Source organism: Erithacus rubecula (genome assembly GCF_903797595.1).
Source record: "Erithacus rubecula genome assembly, chromosome: 3".
NCBI lineage: Eukaryota > Metazoa > Chordata > Aves > Passeriformes > Muscicapidae > Erithacus > Erithacus rubecula.
In genome coordinates, this window is record NC_136689.1 from 3,525,227 (window position 1) to 3,546,656 (window position 21,430).

At 42.9% G+C, this 21,430-nt stretch overlaps 1 protein-coding gene across 3 annotated transcripts in view; it reads left to right on the forward strand.

The window, feature by feature from the left end:
• The window catches only part of CRHR2 (corticotropin releasing hormone receptor 2), a 129,822-nt gene that overhangs the window by 36,096 nt on the left and 72,296 nt on the right, over positions 1-21,430 (forward strand). For 2 of the 3 annotated variants that reach the window (XM_079300330.1, XM_079300332.1), the window contains exon 3: positions 3,267-3,386. In XM_079300330.1, coding sequence (XP_079156456.1) covers positions 3,267-3,386 — 120 coding nt within the window. Of the gene's footprint in view, positions 1-2,667; positions 3,129-3,266; positions 3,387-21,430 lie in introns of those variants that run through there. The other variant, XM_079300331.1, reaches the window with a different exon arrangement.

Consider the following 21,430-nt stretch of genomic DNA (forward strand, 5'->3'; position numbering starts at 1 on the left):
TTATTATTATTATTACTACTAAATCTAAGGAACACAACAGGATTGTACAATACACACTGCTTCTGATTTTCTAAAGTTTGAATTCAAAAGATGGAAATCAGTTTAGATTGAAGGTTTTTCTAGCTCTTCTCACTTGAATGAAGAAATCATTCTCCTGATCCTGAAAAAATATTTTGTTTAATTCAGGGCTGTTGTTTCAGGTGTTAACCACTATAAAGAACAGAATTGAAATTAAATCCAGCTTAGTGTTTGACTCTGTAATATTTGAACCATTTGAAAAATCTTCAAGAGTTTGTGCTGGAAAACACAGGGCAGCATTTAGGAACATGAAACATTTACCAAATTTAAAAGTAGTTGCTTTTCTTTGAAACTGTCATTCTTTTTTTGTAATTTATTAAGTGATGCATTCCTCAAAAAATTCAGGAAACTCCAGTGCCCAAAGCCTCTGACTAGGATTTTGATTCCAGTGTGCTGAACAAACAGTGTGAAAAAATAGAAAGGGCAGACAGTAGGTGAGAAATGAAGACTTTTGGCCAGGCTATGTTATTTTTCTCCTGCAGAGAGGCAGCAGAAGCAGAAAAAAAAAAAAAAAAAATCTTACAATATCCTGGACCAGTGTCCTGCTGACTGCTTAGTCCTGCCTGTGTGGGAGTGGCCCCTGGGCACCTTCAGATGCTGTTCTGTGAGAAGCTCAGCCTGAGGAACAAAAAGGAATTTAATGAGCTCAACTGCACTGTCAGGAAAGAAAAAAGAGGGTTTATAACACCTTTTTTCCATCACTCTTGAAAGTTCAAGAAAAAGTGTTTTCTCCTCAACGCCAACCAGTAATTTGGTGCTGCTCATGGTACATGAGTGATGCTAAAAAAAAATTTCTCACCTGCTTTTTGAAGTTAAAGGTGCATGGGACAAAGATCTGTTGGTGTTGACAAGGGTTAATTTGTTGCAATTGAGATTTCTGAGAATGGCTGGAGTTTTGGGAACATTCACTTGAAGGTGATCAAGGCTCCAGAGAGAGAAGCAGAGAGATGCATTCACTTGCCTCGGAATATCACAGTGTCTGGAGAGTTAGTACACTTGTTATTCTCGTGGGTTTTCACATATTTCAAATAAAAATACTTATCCCAAAACCACAGTGGCACTCCTCCCCTCTCTGCCATTGCAATCTGAAAATGTTAAAAAATCTCCAGATTCCCAGATGGCAAAATAACATCCTGGCTAGTTCTCTCCTCACTGCATGTTGTTAATTTATTTGTTGTTCTAACCCAGTTATTTTTTCTTTTTTCCTTTCTTTGGATGCCACAATTCTTTTGGTCTTTCAAAAGTAAAGAATAAAGCCCTTCAATCTTAAATATGAATAAAAGGAAAGTCCAGGCCTTTGTAGGGTGGGAGACAAGTGTTATAGGAAGTCCTGCTTTGAGCTCCTTGTTGATGTAAGCACCTTGTCTGATCTAAAGCCATAAACAGACTGTAAATATTTCATTTTGGGATCCATTTCTTTCTGTCAAATATTCTTTCCCTTCTGTTTCTGCATTCCTTTCTGCCACTTCCATATCTACTGATCTTTGTCTACTCCCTAACAAGTCAGTTTTCTGTTTGCTTCCCAAAATTCTTTTGAACCTGTGACAATAAATGATCCTCCTTAGCAGTATTTTTTGTAGAGATTTCCTCATAGCCTGGTGCAGCAGGTCAGAAAGGCTGCTCAGGTCTGAGCTGCTCTCCAGCATATCCCAGAGTGCAGACCTTCACCCAGTTCCCACTCTGCTGAGCTTTGATTTCACAAAGATAACCAACCTTCTGGGCAGCTCCTTCCCAACTTCTCCTCCTTCCCCTTCACCAGATCCTTCTCATCCTGTCACACTGACCTCAGTTTGTCAAGCCCTTTGCTCTTCCCTCTCTCCCCACAGCAGGGTTTTCTCATTAGAGGCTCCTCCTCTTGCTCCTGGTCAGTCTGGGTGCTCATTCTTTTCTGAAACCTTGCTCTCTTCTGTCAGTGGAAAATGAGAGGGGCATTTCTTTTCTTCCTTGTCCCCTGAGTGATCCATCCTTTGCTTCAGAGCTCTCCGTGCTCTATGTCCTCCCCATCCCATCTGTGTGTGGATGAAAGATGAGTTCCCTCCATGCCTTCTCCCAGGCTGGGTTCCCAACCCTTCCCTACTCTCCCCACTCTGCCTTTTCTGTGGTCATTATTCCAGAATTCTTTATTCCAGACCAGGCTGGACGGGGCTTGAAGCAACCTGGTCTATTGGGAGGCGTCCCTGCCCCTGGCAGGGTGTTGGAATGAGATGACCTTTAACCAGCTCAGACCTTCTGTGATTCTATGATCATCTCCTTCATCCCTGCTTTTATTATTTCTCCCCTTTCTCAAGGCCTGCACAGCATCCAGCACTGCAGCTCCTGGACCGGGTCCCTCCTTTCCCCCCTCCCCCCCAGCATCCCTGCTCATCCTCAGTTCCACGCAGCAAAGGCAAGAATTGCTTTGCTCCAAAAAAAAAAACCCAAAAACCCCGAGGAGTTCTACTCCTCTGATGGCTTTTCCTGTTCTCCCTGGCTTTGATTTGCAGCGAGTATTTTTGCAAAAGTGCTCATCCCCGGAGCTAACAATAAAACAGTGGCTGTGTGTGTCAGGGGGAGGGAGAGGCAGCAGGAGAGGGAGGGAGGGAGGGAGGGAGATGCAGCAGCACAGCGCCGTGGCAAAGTGAGGCATCCGAGCTGCGAGCCCAGGGACACCGGGGAGCCTGAGCCCCTCGGCCCGGCTCAGCCCCATCCCATTGGCTCCCTGGATTTATTAAAGCCGCTGGATTCAAAGGGAAGAAGAGCTCGGAGGGCTGAGCTGCGCTCACACGCACTCGCAGCCAAGTTGCGAGCAGCGGAGACTCGCACACAGCGCGCTGCGGGCTGCTTGATGCTCCCTGGGCTCCAGAACGGGAAAAAGGAGAGGGGACCACAAAAACACAGCCAGATAGAAAGGGGTGAAGGAGCCTGATCCGCTCCAGCAGTCCCAGGGGGAATAATGGATGTGACCATCTCTCAGTTCATCTTAGAAGAATTTGATGTGAACTGCAGCCTCCTGGATCGTATACACGAGACTTTTTTAGAGAGTTCCTCTATCCCTTTCCTGGGCTTTGATGGTAGGAATTGTTACCTGGAGCAGAGCTCGGGAGAAGCTTTACAAGTGCTGAGATTCGGTTTGTTTTGTGATGCAAAGTGTGGTTTTTGTGCTCTCTCAACTGCTGCTTTCTCCCTTTCTGTCTCGTTTCTAACCCCAGGTCCGTACTGCAATGCCACCACGGACCAGATCGGGACCTGCTGGCCCAGAACCTCTGCGGGGGAACTGGTGGAGAGACCCTGCCCGGAGTTCTTCAATGGGATCAAATACAACACCACGAGTGAGTACAAACTCCTTTCTTCTCCCGTAGATCTCGTGTTCAGAAGGCGCCTGGGGACACCCAAAATATATTTCCATAAAAAAAAAATAAAATAAAAGGGGAAAAAAATTGCTTGCTTGGGAATCAACATTTCCTCCACATTCCAGCCTGTGTATTCAAAATTCTTGCCTGGAATGATGCAGATTTCTCAAAAGCGCAGACTTGTGGATACTGTTTCCTCTTTGCTGAAGTACATTTAGGGAGATCCGGGCAGAAAATATCCTCTGCAGTCTGAGGAGGGTTTGTTGTGCTTTGTGTGTTTGTGCATGTGTGGCTACTCACAGCTCAGTGTGTTTGTAGCAGTGCTTCAGCCACCTGGGTAATTAGACAACCTTTGGCTCATGAAATACTTAGTCCTAACACCTAAGAGCTGTGTTTTGAAAGGACAGTCCCTTTTCCAGGCTGGCAGGGTGAGCAAACCATGCTGGGAGTTTTATCTAACAAACAGAAAGAAGGCTGAGGGCTGGAATCTGTTTTAGCAACTTCATCAGGGACTGGCTGCTGAGGCTGGAGCTGCATCAGCTCTGCACGGGAGACAGGAGAGGAAATTAGGAGGCAAAAAATACTCCAAGCAAGGGAGTCTGGGGGCTCCTTAGAAATCTCCTGGATTCTTTATTCTTCAAGGTAAACAATCATGATGACTCACTACAAATTTATTATTCAGGCTGTGGGACCCAGGCACTCATTTCCTTTTGCTTATCTGTCAATACCCTTTGGATCTTTCATTCAGAGTTTTTGAACATATTACTTCCAAATATGTGCATCCACTTGTTTGTCACTCATTTTTTTCAGTGTGGTTTTGGCTGCAGGGATAATTTCATTCTGTGTTTCACTCTGAGCTGTTGCTTGGGTGTTGGTGGTCTCATTTGCAGGTAGTGTTAATTTTGTGGGGCCAGCATTCTCCTTAGGTCCTGTAAAAGAGTAACCCTGATATTTTAAATTGTAATTTTAAACTTGTAGAAAGTGAATTTGTTCTTTCCACAGCCCTAAGTATCACAGTATAACTGCCCAAAAGTTTGGCGTGCTGGCTCTGTGAAACAAAGTCCCCTGCCAGATTTGTTCTTAGGGATGAGATTCTGTCAGCCCAGACTTTGAGCAGAGTAAAAGGTTGTCTCAGAGAACTGCAAAATAATCCTAAAGCACTCTAATCTCAGACCTGGGTCTTTGCAATACAACAGGAGGGCACCTGGGTTGGGCTGGGTGATGCTGGCTTTGATTACAGCAGGTGGTTCACGACTTGGACAAGTCTCAGTTGAGACCAGAAGAAAATTTCTGAGAAATAAGGGCAGTGCAGAACACACTGGAAAGAATTTAAATATTTTTCCTATGTATGGAAGAAAAAAAAAAAAATTTATACCCCAGTTTGGTTTTTATAAACTCTGTTGATGCTTCCACTAGTTCATCAATGCCCTGATTTAAAGTTCTTCCCTGCTCCTCTCCTTCTCAGTGGTGGCTGATGCTTATATTGCAGTGCTAGTAAGTTTTCTTGAATTCTCTGCTCTTAAAATAATGGCATGTTAATGAAATCAAAGACTGATGGAAATATGTTACTGAAATGCTGAAGGAAATGGATATTTATCTCCTTTCAAAAAAATGTGAGTAGTTATCTCCAATTGATCTTAGACACTTCCATGTGTGTGGTTCTTCCAAGTTGTAGTGCAGAAAACAGAGGGAAGGATTGTATCAAAATTTGCTCAACTTTTGGAATCAGTAGCTCCTTAGGAAATAACAGTTAAGTGATTAAAGCTTGGGAAAGCAGGTTAAGGTTTGAATACACAGGTGCAATCTCTTTTGGCATTTGAAAAATATAATTACTGCATTCAGAACACATCCAGAATTTGGGAAAACCAAATACTGACCCGTTCTGACCACTTGCATGATTTCACCAGGTTGGTTTGTGGGCTGCCTCATTTGTGATGAGGCTCATTGTGCTGAAAACCTCAGCTGTGTTCCCCATGCAGATGATAAAATGAGCTCAGACAACTGATTAAAGAATGGGAAATGGATCTTGCAAATCTCAGAGGTGAATAATAATAATAATACAGCTCAAAATGAAGGTCTGATAGGAGATGGCTTGAATCAACTTAAGATTTCTGCCTAGGACATGTAGTTTTCTTCTATTTTGTTTTGCATTTTGATGAGGCAGATGGAGAAATGATGGTTTGTTATATTATACTGATTTTTTGCTTTTTGAGAGCGAAATCAGACCAATTTAGAAAAACCACATTGCACTGCCTTTCTTCTACTAAGAGTTTATCCAGCTCTGGGTTGTAACTCAGCATTTATTACACTATCAGCTATCCCATGTTCATGAACCTTTTAGGAGCTGCAGCTTTTCTTTGCACTGATTTTGTACATCTGTGAGTGTATTTTGTATATCTGTGAGTATATTTTCTGTATCTGTGAGTATATTTCTCATTTGAAAGCCTGTAAAAATTTTGGACCCGTTTCAGTGATTTCTTTTGCAGTTTTAGAAATCAGCCTTTCAAAGGTTCCAATTTCCCACCAATTTCCCAAAAGCAGCTCATCAGCTGGAGGGAATGAACCCAGTATCATTCCCTGTCAAGGAAAGCTTTTACATTATAAACACTGGCAAATCCAGACTGGGAAGTGCCCAAACTATGAAAAGCTTATGAAAAACTCAGAGAAGCACAAGACACTGGTCCATGGCCATGTTTTGGTACTTATGAAGCTGTTTCTGCAGCTCACTGTATTCTCTGAGCATGTAGGGGATGGAATTCAAGACAAAAACAGACAGGTAGGTTCCTCCACAGATCAGCTCATCAAAGGCTTTGGATGCACCTCCCCTGCTTTGTGTCCATCCTGTCACCTCTCAAGCTTTGATGTTCACTCTAACTCAAATGGGGAATGCTATCAAACCATACCAATGCCAGCAAATTCAATGAAAAAGCATTTGAGGAAAAAAAAAAAAAAAAAAATCCTTAAGAAAAAGAACTCGTGCTTAAAAAAAAAATCTTCCCTCCTGTTTGCCATGCTAGAAAAAACTGTGTAAAAATATTTCCATCCTAACTGCAAGAAATTCCCGTGGTGATTCTGTGCCTGGGTCTGTGTTTCTCTGGGTCTCCTGGGAATTGCTGAGTGACTCAGATAAGTTTCAGCTGCACTCGTAAAACAAAGTCTGTCAGTCTGTGAGGACTTTTTATCCCTGACATTTTGTTATTTTGCTGATACATTGGGGGTTATTTTCTCCCTCTTTATTTGGGAAATAAAGTCATGTTGACAGATCACACTCTGGTTACCCTGCAGTGTGATCTGTGAATATTGGCAAAATGCTCTTTGACCAAGAATCTGAAAATTATGCCATCCACCTACAAATTTGCAATTTTTATGTATTATTCTCAAAGGGAGGGAAAAAAATCAAAGAAACAGAGGGAAAAAAAGTCTGTGTTGGTGCAGTGTGTGACTGTGCACTTGTCTCTGCTCAGGTTCTATATTTAGCAAGAAAATGACAATATCATTGCTGCCCTCTAGATGTGTTTATGCTTTGACAGTGTGAAGCTTTTAGTCTTGTTTTAGGAAACAGATTAATTCACTTATTAGGATATCCTGAAGCTTGATTAATTCAGCAAATGGACTGTAATGAGTCTGGTTTTTTTTTGCTTGTTAAAAAGCAGCTGTTCCAGCACTTAGAGCATGTTGCAGACTAAAGTGTGCCTACATTAACACTTCCCCTACAGATTTCCCTGTGCAAGGGGAAAATTCAGGGTTCACTGTTCATCTGATGGACAAAAAGTGTTGACTTTTGTAGCCTCAGCTGATTTGTCTCAAACACCTGCTGTGGCAGGGAGGTGTTCTGGGGTGACACCTGGCTGCTCACTTTGCTCTGGGCAGGAGCTGGAGGCATTTCAGATTAATGCACAAATCTAGGTATTTCCAAGTAATATCAACAGCTAAGTGAAGTATTTAAGCTCTAATACATGTCAGTGGAGCTCTAATTGACAGAAGGAGTGAGGTCTAGGGGGTTACTGAGCTCAGCCTAAATGAAGAGCTCAGCTCAGCAGCCCCTGCAGAAGTGAGAGTGCTGTTTGATATGCCCAGGGGTATTTTCTTCCCCTTTCAGAGTGCCCAGCCTTGCTGTAGGTTTGTGTTTTATCTCCCAGGCCACACAGGTATTGCAGATGCTCAGTGACAAATGATCCTGTGCCCGTGCTCAGGCAGCTGAATTCATCCCTGGGCGTGTGTTGTGCTGAACTGATCCCACACCTGGGGATTGAGATCAAACTGCTTCTGTGATCAACAGGAACAAAAGGTCTCTGTAGCTGCACTCCCTGCCTGCAAACCCCCCTCTCTGCCTCTCAGTGTAGGGAAGCTCTTTGACTGAAATAGCCACTTCACAGGAGTGTTTTGGATATCACAAAAAGCATCCTCCTCATCTCCCCAGGGACTGTGCAGCTGGAAACAGGCACATGGTCACTGCTAACCCTGCCCTGATGGGGACTTGGTTCCTCCTTCTTGAGGGGGTGTGCACCACCTTTCCTTGGCCCTACAAGCTGCTGCCTGTGAGAAAGCTTTGGAGAGGGTTGTGGCTTAGCAACAGGGCTGATGTTCATGTGATGGGCATGGAGCCTCTGGCACATGGATCTCACTTGGATCTTTAGCAGGGCTTGCTCCACATTGGGAGAAAAAATGCCTGCAGTTTATGGTTATCTCACCTTGAACACAGAGAAATAATCTTTTGTGTGCTGAGAGAAGGGTGAAGAAGTGAATTAATAGCTCTTCTGGTTTGCATTTTCCCTTTTTTGAAAGCATTTAAAGGGATGATTCAATTTTTAAAAGAGCTAATTTTCCTAGGTTAAAACCCCAGTCTTTTATGGAGATCTAACCTTTGCTGCTTTTCTCTCTGATTAATTATTGTTCAAAATTCTGGAGATGTGGTTCCAGCCTGCATATAAAACATGAGCCTTGGTCTTAGAGTCTTGTTCATGTTTTTCAGGCAAGCCCTGTCCTGATAATTACAGAAATGTGCACTTCCATAAGTGGCTGGCCCAGAGGCTCAATTAACATTTTCACTTGTGTTTTATCTCGTGTATTTTAGTGTCTTGACCAATTCTGTTGATCACATTCACATGACTTACTTGTTCCCCAGAGGTTTTTCTGGCTTGATTTCCAAAGTTTTGAAAGCACAGTCCTGCTGTAAATGGCAGAGACCCCTGAAGTTCTGGTGGCTTTTCATCATTATTGGAAGAAATAAAATGTCCATCATGGGCATGTGTGTTTCCAAACTCAAAAAAATTGCCATGAAACCTTAAAACTACTCTCACCTCATCTCTCTTCTGTAACCTTGTTAGATGTCCTGAAGTCTTTTATCCCACTGTTTAATGACAGGGGATTTAGAAGAAAATAGTTTTGTAGCCAATTTTAGTTATGGTGTCACTAGAAGAAGACTTTTTTTGTTGCTGTTGTTAAAAAAAGTCTGGAGCCTTGCAGTACCCATGCATCAGCCCTGCTGGGAGGTAAAGCACGGTATTTTCAGCTAGGAAGTCAAGAGTACATGAAAGTTAAAAGAAGGAGACTGATGAGAAATGAAACAAACTCGACAGTGGAAAAAAAAAGAAATCCAGAATTGGAATTCTGGGGGAGGAAATAAAACATCATTTTCGAGCTCGTAAAGGTTCTCTCTGAGGAGATCAAATCTGCAGCTGATTAGGTCAGCTTGTCTCCAATAGCTCTGTGTCCAGTTTAAGATTTCAACCATTTTTGTTCATTTTCTCTTGCTGCTTTTGCAAGAGAAACACAAATACACACATCTTCACAAATACAGTGGGAGGCTCTGGATTTCAGTCATGCACAGATGGGAGAGGCTTCACTTGTTTCCCAAGTTTTTCTTCTTTTTTCCCTTTCATTTGTGAAGCATAATTTGTGGCTCTGATTTTGCAGTCTGGAAGAAAAGCGTTGGAAAAAATATTTACAAGGAGGAATGAAAAGAATCCATTTTTCTTGCTCCCACTACTATCATCATGTAAAACATGTGATTTCTTCATTGAGCCCAGAACACAAGTTAATTGCATGTAGTAAAATGAGGAGATTGTTAATGTTAGTTCAGTCAACATTCAAAGACCTTTTCTCCAGCCAATTAAACACAGATTTGTACTTTTGTTCTTTGCTATAATAAGTTGTGAGATGGCTTTGCTGTGGTCCTGTTGTACCTGATCTGGATTCTCTTCAGTTTAGGCTTGGCTTTTGAGGCAAAATTCACACAGACTTTACTAGAACTTGAAGTACAGCTGCAATTCTGCACCCAAGTTAGTCAGCCCTGAGCAGTGGCACATCTTGGAGAGGGCTTTTAACCCTGGGCCTTCAGGAGGGTCAGCAAACAAAGGGTTCCATTATTTTGGAGGTTTCTTTGTGAATATTTCTTTCCCTAAGGCCCCTGCCCCATTCATCTCTCTGTTGTCTAAGCTGGCAGCAACTTCCAGCTGGCAAACAGATGGACTGAAGTCCATTTCTTTCCATAAGTTTGGAATTAGATGATACTTGCAAAAATGTGTACTTCTGGAGCATGGGGAGGAAGAGGGAATGGCTCAGGAGCAGATGGGGAAGGGAAAGAATTAAATATATTACAAATCTTCATCTTACCATATCCAAATGAGAGGGGAAGTTCCACCCAGTCACAACCAGCGTGGACACTCCCCTGTGGGTTGGGATTTCTTGTTTTGTTGTGCTCTGTGGCCCATTTTCCACGCAGACAATCCATCCATCCAGAGGTGGAAGCCAAAGGTGGAGCTGGGCTGTTCTCACCAGTCACTCAGCTCCTGAGACTCTCTGTGCTCGGGGGGTTCCACCCTCTGTTGGCTGTCCCAAAAGCTGGGGGACAGTGTGACTGAGGGAATGGTCACCTGCCATTCCTCCTGCCAGCCACAGGGTGTCACTTAGAGTGCAGGTAAAGCCAGAGTCACCTGCAGGATGGATGGAAGGGATGGAGGGGTGACCTGCAGGGTGACCCTGGGCTGGGGCTGCGCTGGGGCAGAGCTGTTCCCCATCCTGCTGCACGGCAAAAGAGCCTCACTGAGGTGAAACAGGGACAAGGACACGGTGGGGAAGGATGTTCTGGGAGGGATCCTGTGTCCCCTCCTCTCTGGGGTGTTGCAGGTCACTGCCTGGGGCTGGGGGCTGCCCCTTTCCCCAGGGCTGCTCTGAAAAGCTGAAGGGCAGTGCAAAGCTTGGCTCCCAGGCAGGTGTGTTGTGGTGAGGAATGTGGGGCCTTGCAAAGCACAGAGCAGCCATTCAGGGGTGAAATAAATCTATCAGAGGAGCCATTCAGGGGTGAAACAGATCTATCAGAGGAGCCTGAGCAGGCAGCAGGAACCTGCCCTGTGATGCAGGGATTGCTCATGCTGGACACTGTGTTCATCACTGCACTGCTGCCCTTTGCATCCAGCTGATCTCTGAATGCTGTGGAGCCCTTGGATTTCCCTCAGTGCTGCCAGATGCTCCAGGTGCTCCCACTTCACAGCAGTGACTCTCAGCTGTGTTAGCAGTGGGGCAGTACCAGCTCAGCTGGGACCTGCCTGTTGCTCGTGTTCTGCAGAACAATTACATCAATAAACTGCTCAGATTTTGTTTCTTTAGGTTTCCCTCTGTGCTCTGCCATGATACAGAACTATCTTTGCTGTTCATATAATGGTGAATCTTGGCAATTTCTGTGGCTTGGAAGAGCAGAACTTCAAGCTGCATCCTCGTCCAAATAAAATTCTCAGGCTCTGACAGTCATTTGAGGCTTTGCCCAAGGTTTGCTGTCCTGGGAAAGGGAACCTCCTACTCAGTTTTGGACCCCAACATCCAGACTTGACACCCAGATTAGAACAGCCATTCTTAGCAGCTTGAGAAGTCAATGAGAAATTAGGTTTCCCATGGAAATTGAAGGGGAATGAATTTTTAGTAGATATTTTCTTTTTCTTTTTTTTTTTTTTTTTTTTTCAGTGTGGTTTTCATTCTCTTCAGATGTTATTCTTGGAGTTCATAATTGGTAGCTCTTGGGACAAATTCATAAAATCAATAAAACTCAGATTGCTTTATGCTGACTTCTTTCTCTGCTGTGCTGGGAATAACAGAGGGCCAGATACTGCTCCATATGAGACTTAGCATTACTTTGAACCAAATTATAGGAATAGAAACTCAGTATTTAAAAAAAGAAAAAAATCTCAAGTATCATTATGAGATTTCCCTGGGAAAACAGAAGAAGGAAGAACCTTTCCCAGTTTGGTTGTGTTGTCCCAAACCCCTGGTGGTAGGAAAGCCCTGACCATGCTGTGACAGAAGAATTAATGCAGAGGAGCTGCATTCTCCTCAGTCAGCCAGGGAGCAAACAGAGCTTTGGAAAACAGAAAATGTGTTGTGGAAATGAGACAAACACAGAAAATAGGAAATTACTTTGCTAGTGCATCATCACCATTTTACCTAAGCTTAGATGTGACTTCCTAGGGATGCTTTTTCTCATTTCTAAGAATGTTTATCTAACTTAGGAATTGCTGAATTATGCCAGTAATCCCTGAAACATCAGAATTGTGTATTTCAAATTATATCATGAGCAGTCAGGACTCATTGCAGGATCTCCAGGCTCCACACTGATTCCTGCTCTGCAGCTGATGCAGAGTTTGGAAGCAGAAGAATTTCAAAGATTGTTGTTTCTGGGCTGATCCTAACACACTTTAACAACTGAAAACACCAATCTCTGTGTGGGAACCAGTGTGGAAAATGGGAGTTTGGGTGCTGGAAATGGATTTCTGGGATTCATAAGGAGGGGACACCCTGTTCCTTTGCCAGACAGCAGAGTAAAGGGATGAAGGGGAAAGTGAGAAGCAGAGCCCTTCAAAGAGATTTCCCAGTGTTGCACAGAGAAAGCTCCTCACAGGTTCCTTCCTAGTGGGAGTTTTTTCTGTTTCAGGAGCTCTAGGGGACACAGACCCCTGACTTGGAAATCCCTTTTTGGAAGTCCTTTTTGTGAAGAGTTTATTATTCTTTCCAGGGTGGGGTTTCAGGGATTTGGGCTGTCTGGGAGGGGACAGGGACCCCATCACCAGCTAACAAGGCCTTTGTAGAGAGAGCCCCTTTTGTTCTTCACTGAGAACACTTTGTGGTAAGGAAAGGATCCCAGAGGTTCACATTGTGGTTAATTTTGGCCATCTTATCCAAACTTCTGAATTTCCCTCTCCACATAACTCACCCCTTTGCCCCTATGTAATTAATTACCAATTTAATGTCTGAAGATGCACATTCCACCAGAGCTGCCTGTGACTCAGGAAATCTCCTTAGTAGCCAAAAATCAGAAGGCTTTTGTTTGGTTGAAACAATTTTTTTTTTTTTTTTTTGTTTGGTGGGAACAAATTCCCACTTGAGTCTGCTTTCTGTTTCCAAGCCTGTCTCAAAAGGGACAGGGGTAAATCCAAGTGCAGTTGTGGTTCAGTGCATCACCCACTTCCAGGGAGTGGCTGTAGCAGTAGGAACATTGAGTTTTGCTGCTTCTTACTCCTTTTTAGGGAGAACTAAAGGATCCCCACAAAGATCTTCTCACACAGTTAAGTCATCCTTGTCCACCTACAAACCCATGCTCAGTTTGGATTTATTTTGTTCACCCTAATCTGTTTTTAATCCCTTTATCTCTCCTGTGTTCACATCATGTTTCTACTGGGAAAAAGAAAAGATCCCAGCAGCAGTAATAACAGCAGTTTTATTCTCCATGAGCACTGTGGTTTATTCCTGGGGTGGGGATAGAAGGATCTCTGAGCTGATCCAGTGAGGTGAGTGTGTCAGAAGAGCACAGACATCACAGCAGTGTGATTCAGTTTATCCTGGGAATATGTACAAAGCTCTCCTGAAAATGGAATTATGCTAATCAGTAGTTGGATTTTTCATCAAACAGGTGCAAAGTCTTTCCTAGGGATTCCTGTTTTACTGATTCTCTGTTAGATCTCAGCTGCAAACCTGTGGCTGAGTTCCTGGGATTACAGGTGAGCACACTGACCACACTCCCTGCAATTACAGAGCTTTGAGAGAATGGGGGGATTATTTTTTCATCACTTCTTTGAGTGGTTGGATACCTGCCTGTCTGACTTCAGTGCTTTATCTCTCTTAGGCTCTTTATCCAACATCATTCTCATTTTCCCAGTCCCTGAGCAGGCACAGAAAGAGGCATGAATGGAGTAAATGTGAATGAGTCACTGGGACCAGGTGAAAATCGACTGTGGGTGCACTCAGCTTCTGGTGCACCTGAGCTAAAATTCACCTCCTGAAATCTCAGGGAAAGAAATTGATTTCTCTGTGGTAGGTCAGTTATATGTGTGTGAGTCTTTAGGTTCATGAGTAACTTTGAAAACTTCTAGGATTTTATAATTTCCTTCATGAAACAAAGCACTTCTAGGAATTTTGAGCATGGAGCTGAAGAAGCTCTGGCTTTGCTTGGTGAAAAATAAACCAGGTGTGGCAATAGGACATTGCAAGTTGGACCAGATGAGCTCTGCTGCTCCTTCTAACCAGGCATTTCTGTGGTTCTGTGATATCCCTACAGATCTCAGATAGATCATTTAGTGGCCTCTGTCACCAGCTGTTTGTTTTTCATGGACACCTGTGACTTAGTGATGGTGTTTTTTATATGAAGAATTTGTGTTACCAGGTGTGCATCAGATGAGAGTGGTTTGGGCTCTTGTTTTGATTCCATTTACCTACTGATGTGTAATATGTGATTTTTCCTGCGCCATTAAAATGGTTTATTTCATCCTTTGCTTGCTTTTAGGGAAATTGAGTGATATTCATGGGGAACTGACCTTTGTCTAGTTGCCATGTTACCTCAGTGAAAATCAGCTGGAAAAGGCAGGGCTAATTGCTTTGATTTAATCCTGAAATGTCAGTGATTCAGTGATGGCTCATTCATGGAAGTTATCTGCTTGAGGTGGAAGAACTGAATAAAAATAGCTTCCTTGGGATGAACTTCAAGTGCTGGAAGTTTAAAACCATTACATCAAAGAATGGTTTGAGTTGGGAGGGGTCTTAAAGATCACCTAAATCTGTCACCTCTGCCATGAGAAGAGACAAAGGGATGGGGCAAACTTTTGGGAAGCATGCAGAAGGCATTTGTGGGGAGGAACTGCAGTGCCTCTCTGTGGCACAGCAGGCAAAAATTGGAGTTGCCATCCCAAAGAACAGCAGGTGAGAGAAAGGAATTAAGGATTAAATACCAGATGTAAAGAATAAGGGGGATACTGTCCCTCATCCAAGGCAGGCAGCAGAGGATAGCAGACACAGTTTTTTACTGCAGGGCCACCAGAGCCTTGAGCAAACTAAAATTCAACAGAAGAAAATGCCAGACCCAAAGTATTTGCCTTGTAAATAAAAAGGGAATGAGCAGCTTGATATCTAATGTGTTTGGCCTAAGTACCTTCTCCCTTCCCATGTCTGAATGGGAAAAAGATGCTCCTAAATTGGTTTTCTTCATTATTTTTCTTTCTGTCTCTCAGAGAATGTCCATGTCCCCTGATTTGGTGGGCAGGCAGGACCAGAGCCTCCCATGGGAAGCACCCTGGTTCTGGCTGGGCTGCCTTCAGTGTGGGTTCCAGGACTGTCCTGGCATGGATCCATCAGGGCCATGCAGGGGGAGCCCTGTGCAGCCCAGAGGCTGTGACAGTGTCAAAGGGAGGGAAGGAATGGAGGCAACTTCCAGCTTGTCTCTGTCCCAACAGGCAGCACATGAGACCTGGTCATACCCTGCAGCTGGCCCCTGCTTCAGGCTCCCATCCTTCAGCTCTGCCCTTTGTAAATTAACTCAATTTTATTTATTTTTATTTTTATTTTTGTTTTTATTTTTTAGAGTGCAAGAAGTTCAGAAGCTCCCTGCTATCATGTCACCTTTTTTCCTCAGCATCATTCCTCATTAATTTCTTTGGGGCTGAGCCAGGGGAGTTTTGAGGAGACAATCTGTGTTTTGCAGTGCTTCCTAAGAGTTTCCACACAAAGACCTTGGGATGTACAAAGTGCTAAGCAGGCAGCTGGATTTCAGTGTCTTAATAATGTTCTCTCCAGATCCCTCTTACAGCAGTAAAAAATCTCCTGTTCTCAATATGGAGATATGAGCTGAATGGAAAGCATCCCTTTGTGTGAGAAAACCAGAGATATTCTCATTAATACTTTCAGAACTGTAGAAATATCCATGAGCTCGGATATTTAATTTGTGTAAGTGATGGGTACAGTCACCAATATATTTGTGAGTTTAGCCATAAGATTTCACAGCTCTGTGTCTGTTTTCATGCCTTGCTGTCTTGGTGCAGACCTGCTGGTCTGTAGCACCTGCAGGTTTTCTGTGTGCCAGGTGAAGTGCTCACTTATCACAATCACATTTATTCAGCTATTTGCTGCTCTTCTCTGCAATGCAGGGTTGTTTCCTAGGCTACATTTTCTAGTACAATACATATCCTGTTGTCAGATCCCTTCCAGTGGATTTGGCTTCATTCCTTGATCCAGTGAAGATAAATTAGTGAACTGTCCGGCTTTATCAGTGGAGATGGGCTTTATTTTCCATAAGCTGAGTTTTATTTTTTCAATGCCTTTTTTTTTTTTTTTTTTTTTCTGAAAACACACTTCAAATACATCATGCAACTTTGTAGCACAGATGAAGGGGCATTTCAAACTCTCAGGCAAAATGACGTGAGACAAGGCAAGGAGGAAGCAGCCTTTGATCAGGCTCTGCGTTGCCTTTTCATGCTAAAACCGAAATAAATTGCTAAAACCAAAATAAATTGCTAAAACCTAAATAGCAATGTACTGATTCCCTGAAGGCTTCTTGGTGTCAGCCCCATGGGTGCAGGGGACACTTTGGGTGTGATGAGCAGTGCAGAATGTGACAGGATCAGCAGCACAAGTGCAAGAAATGGAGCAATAGTGAAACCAGCAGCCTAACCCTGGGTCCAAAAAGTGCAGAATCAGGATCTGTACTTAATAAGTACAAATCTACTGTCAGGATGAGGAAGGAAAGAAGAGGAGAATAAAATAGAGGAGAGGGATGAGGTTTTCCTGGGAATTGTGGGGTTTGATGGGTTTTGAGGTTTCTGTCTCTGCCCAGCCCAGCTCTCACACACCCAGCTGTGAGGAGCCTCTGGCAAATCACACTTGCAATAAATCAAAGTAATAAATCCAAGTGTTCTGAGTGGCTTTTGATGGCAGCTGTGCTCTGGGACAGGCAGGGGGCTGGGCCAGGCAGTTTCACAGGTGCAATCCTTATTCCTCAGTGGGTGTCATTAGCTCTCCCCTCTGCCCAACCTTCCCAGCTGCTTTCACTGCCAGCAGTCACCCAGATCAGCTAATTACACAGATTATGCAATTTTGCTGCACATGATACATGTAATTTTGTAATGAAGGAGTGGTGCTATGTAATAACAGTTCACACAAACCAGCCTTTGACACGAGGAAGCTTGGCAGGAGAAACTTTGCATAAAAGAGTTAAATAAGAACATCAGATCATTGCTAGGGAAAAAGTTCTCCAGACATTTCTGTGTTCTTTTGGAAGTGCTGATATATCCACAAAGATTTATTTTTAATAGGTAGATTTCAGCTGCAGTAGTAGCAGTGTCCTGAATGCTCAGATGAATTTCATGAATACAAGCAAATAAATGATTCACAGAAGACTTGATTTCATCTTTTTTTTTTTTGCATGATCAGGCAAGAGATTATTTTTGCTTATTGCAGCATTGTGACTTATTGTTGTGGTGGTGTTTGTTGCAGTCTTTTCTCCATAAAATAATAGAATAATTAAGGTTGAAAAGGACTTAAGATCTTCAAGTCCAACCATTAAACCAGCACTTCCTATTTGCTTCTTTCTGTATGGACAGGATTATTGATGGTAAAATTAGCTTCATTTTAGCTGGCACTGCTGTGGGGTTTAAGGACCAGATTTTTATTTAATAAGCTCTAAACAAACTCTGGAAAATATTTTCCCCAGGCAACTACTGGGAAGCCAGAGAGGAGCTGTACTGGTTAACATGGCAAAGGTTTGGTAGCAGAAAAATGCAGGAGTGGTTGTTTTGAGAAGAGTGGGTCAGGGCTGTCCTCACATTTGACAGATCCAAATTAATTAACTAAATCGTTAATCACTCACTAAACTGTCTTTTTCTTATGCTATGAGTTTTCCATCTTATTTTATCCCCTTATCCTGTTGAGGACAGGTGGAGAAGGTGCCAGTAGTCAGCCAGGGTCATCCCACCCCAGGAGGATATCAAATAAATGCAGGAAAATTTAATCTGGTACTTTTTTTTTTTTTTTTTTTCCCAAATTCTTCAAGCCTGGGAATACAGTCATGAGGGTTGAACACTGCAGAGCACAGGCTGCTGTCCTAGGGAGAGCTTCCAGAAGGCAAACTGGGGCATTGGAATGGAATTTTGAATTGGAATATTTATTCAGGCTCATCTCTGAATGTATTTTACAGCAGGTGGAAATGTTGTAAATCCAGCCCATGGTTTATAGCTAAATGCAGTCCCTGGTTTTCAGTCTCAGAACACAGTCAGGATTTGGAGTGCTGACTCACAGACATTTTTATCTCTCAGTGAAGTCAGAAGGAAATTCTCTGCCTGTAACAGATATCCTTTCCCAAAACACAGACACCAGACTATAGTGATGCTATTTTTATGTGAAATTCCAGCTCAGTTGTCTCACTTCAAAGAATATCAAAATCAGTCATTTTTCATTGAAACAAAGGCACTGATCTGTGATATCATCATTCCTTACAAACATTTTTAAATTTCCCTGAAATTTCTGCTGTCATTTGACATGGCATATCCTGTTTGGCTTGGTCCTTAAAATCCCAGAGTGATGAGAGTTTCTGCCTTCTTTAAGGTGGCTCCAGAGCTGAGGATCTCAGTTTCCAGTCTGGTGCCATCAGCTGAGTGTTCAGGAGCTGTACCACGACACCTCCAAGCTCTCCTTTACTAATGCTGTCCATTCAACTTCAGGAACTTCAGTTTCTGCCACTTCAGCAGCATTTGTGAATCAAATTTCCCTCTCAGTTATCACAGGGAAGGTTATCTGTTAAACTGCTGCTCTTTGGCTCCCCAAACCCTCCTACAAATGCTTCAGTTCTGAGGCCAATCACTTTAACAGATCATGAACAACACTATTTCAGGATGGAAAAAGGTGTAAGTGGAAAGAAAACTGTGGAAAAAAGGAGAAAATAGATGTAGAGGAGAGTTTGTAAACTGGCTGTGGTCACTTGTCATGAAGCAGCATTTCCTGCAGTCTGAAGCATCCTGTGAGTGGTTTTCATAAATTATTTCAGTGCAAAGGTAACAGAGGCCCTTGGAGTCAAGTGCATATGCACTTTAAATCTGTAAATCTGTTTAAAGAGATAATGAGCTGTATTCTTCTCTCAGACTGAACTAAATCTTAAGTACTTCTCTGAAGTGAAATGTTTCTTCTGGCATATTCGTGATGTGCAGTCATGTAACAGCTAATTACAGTGATTAACTGCATTTCACTGATGATGACCAGAAGAAACTGTTACATGAGGTACATTACATCTCCTTTGTGTTTCAAAAATAATGACAGCAAATTTTAATTACCTTTGTATTGTCATTAGAATAATCTGCTAACCTTTTGGTTTTGATTAATCCAAAGATAAATCCTTGTGCACAGGAAAGGAAGAGACATTTTATTCTAAACACTTCATGTGTAATTACTTAAAGAATCTTCAGTCTATAGAAAGATTTAGATTCTATTTTAAGAGGAGAAGAGTTTGAGGGTGGTGCATCAAATGATCTCATTTCACATGATATAATTAAGATCAGATAGCTGAGAAGGAAAAAAAATCTTGGTAATCATTTAATTTTAAAAAGTCATTATTGGGAACTACTCCAGGATGCTGTAGCTGCATGACAGTAAAGTCATTTTTACTCACTAAGATTTCATTTGGGAACTGTTATGTGAGAAATCTCTCTTTAAAAGGCACAGCAGGGGAAGTGAAGGTTCAGCTCTGAACTCCCTAATCAGAAATCAGAGGATGGTTTGGGTTGGAAGGGACCTTTAAGATCATCCAGTTCCAACCCCTGTGCCATTGGCAGGGACACATTCTACTGGACCAGGTTGTTCAGAGCTCTATCCAGCCTGGCCTGAAACACTCCCAGAAATGGGGGATCTCTGTTTTGTTGTGGATAGGATTTACAGAATCATACAAACAGAGAATAGCCTGAGCTGCAAGGAACCAACAAGGATCACTGAGTCCAACTCCTATTCCTGCACAGACACCCCAACAATCCCAGCCTGAGCATCCCTGGGAGCAGAGTCCAAACACTCCTGGAGCTCTGGCAGCCTTGGCTGGGGCTGTGCCCATTCCCTGGGGAGCCTGGGCAGTGCCAGCACCCTCTGGGGAAGAACCTTTCCCTAAATCCAACTAAACCTCCCCTGACTCAGCTCCATGCCATTCCCTCAGGGCTTATCACCAGGGAGAAAAGATCAATGTGTGCTTCTCCACTGCCTCTCATGTTCTTACACTGTTCCTCCCTAGCCTTAGCTCACAGGAGTTTTGGAAAGGTGCTGTTTTCAATCACAGCACCATGAGGGTCTGCCTGGGTCCCTGCCTGAAGCTTCTGCTGCTGGAAGTGAAGCCAGCACTCCACAAAACCTCCAGATGCCACTCCAGTAGAAAGACTCTAATTCCTAAGACCCAAAATGTTCTTTTGTGGGTATTAATCCATCACTACACCTGCTTAAATCATAGAGGTATCAAAGTCCAGACTCTGGAAGTATTAATTTCTCCTCAGGCTGTGTCTTTCTGCATGGTATGTGCACCTCAGGTTACCCTGCCACACCAGCCCATCCTGAAAAAATTTACAATTTCATTTAGATTTTATTACTGTCAAATTCTTCTAAGCCTAGTGCTAGAAAACTGTAGCACTGAACCTCAAGATCCAAAATAAGGGGATTTTTGTCCATATGAGCTGGGCTTTATATCAGTGACCTTGAGCCATCTGTGAGTGATGACTCCTCAAAGCTTCTCAGCTCCACTTCTGGTCAACAGAGAAAGGTCAGGACATGTCCATCTCTAGCAATAATCCCAGAGTTAGGTTTCCACATCTGGACTGTTCCTGTGTCTAAAAACAAGTGAGGAAAGCCTTGAAGATGGGTGGGCTCCTTGGATGGGCCTGGAGAGGCACCAGTGCAATACAAGCAAAGGAGAAAGCTTTTTCTCAGAATTTTACAGAATTATTTAGGTGTGTTTTGTGAACAGATAATCAGCATGTAGCACTGTGGACCTTCATATCACGTTTTGTTACTTTTCAAAAAGCTTTTTTCCCTCTTTTCTTTATTCCTCTCCTCCTCTTTTGTCCAGAGATGAGGTCTGAACCACCCCAGGAATTTCATTCCATCAGGGGTGGCAAATGCATTCCTGAAGAAGAACTGCAGCTATTGCAGAAGGTTTTGCCATTTGGCTTTGCTCTGGGAATGGGAGGTGACAGAGCAGTTGGATACAGACAGGGTCTCCCTATGGCACTGTTTTAAAATAAAATTCACAGGGTAAAAAAGGGAACAAACAGAGCTTAATAGAACAGCACTTACTTCATCCCTTGAGGCACTGGTCCAAAATGAGCATTTCCAGTGGAACTGTTAAGTAATTGCTTATTTTTCTTAGAGAGGAGGCTTGAGGATTTTGATGTTCATTTGTGCAGAGGTTTTATGCTGCACTGCAATTTTTTTCACGTTCACATTAAATTAAAAGTAGGTCTAAACTGTCAAGCTAGCATAATTTTCAAAAATATTCTGTAGCTTTTCTGTACCCCATTCATGATGTGCACAGGAGGGTTTTATTGCTATAAAATGTAATTCACTGCTCTTCAGTTGCAATCAATATTTCACTCTACCTTCAAAAAAAAAAGAATAAAGTTACCTTTTAATTTGTCTATCAAAGAAAACAACTCTAGTATCATCATATCACCTTTGCCACGTTTGATATACAAGTCAGTAGCTCATCATTACTTAGCAGAGGAAGTCTAAAGCTGAATTAATTTGATAAG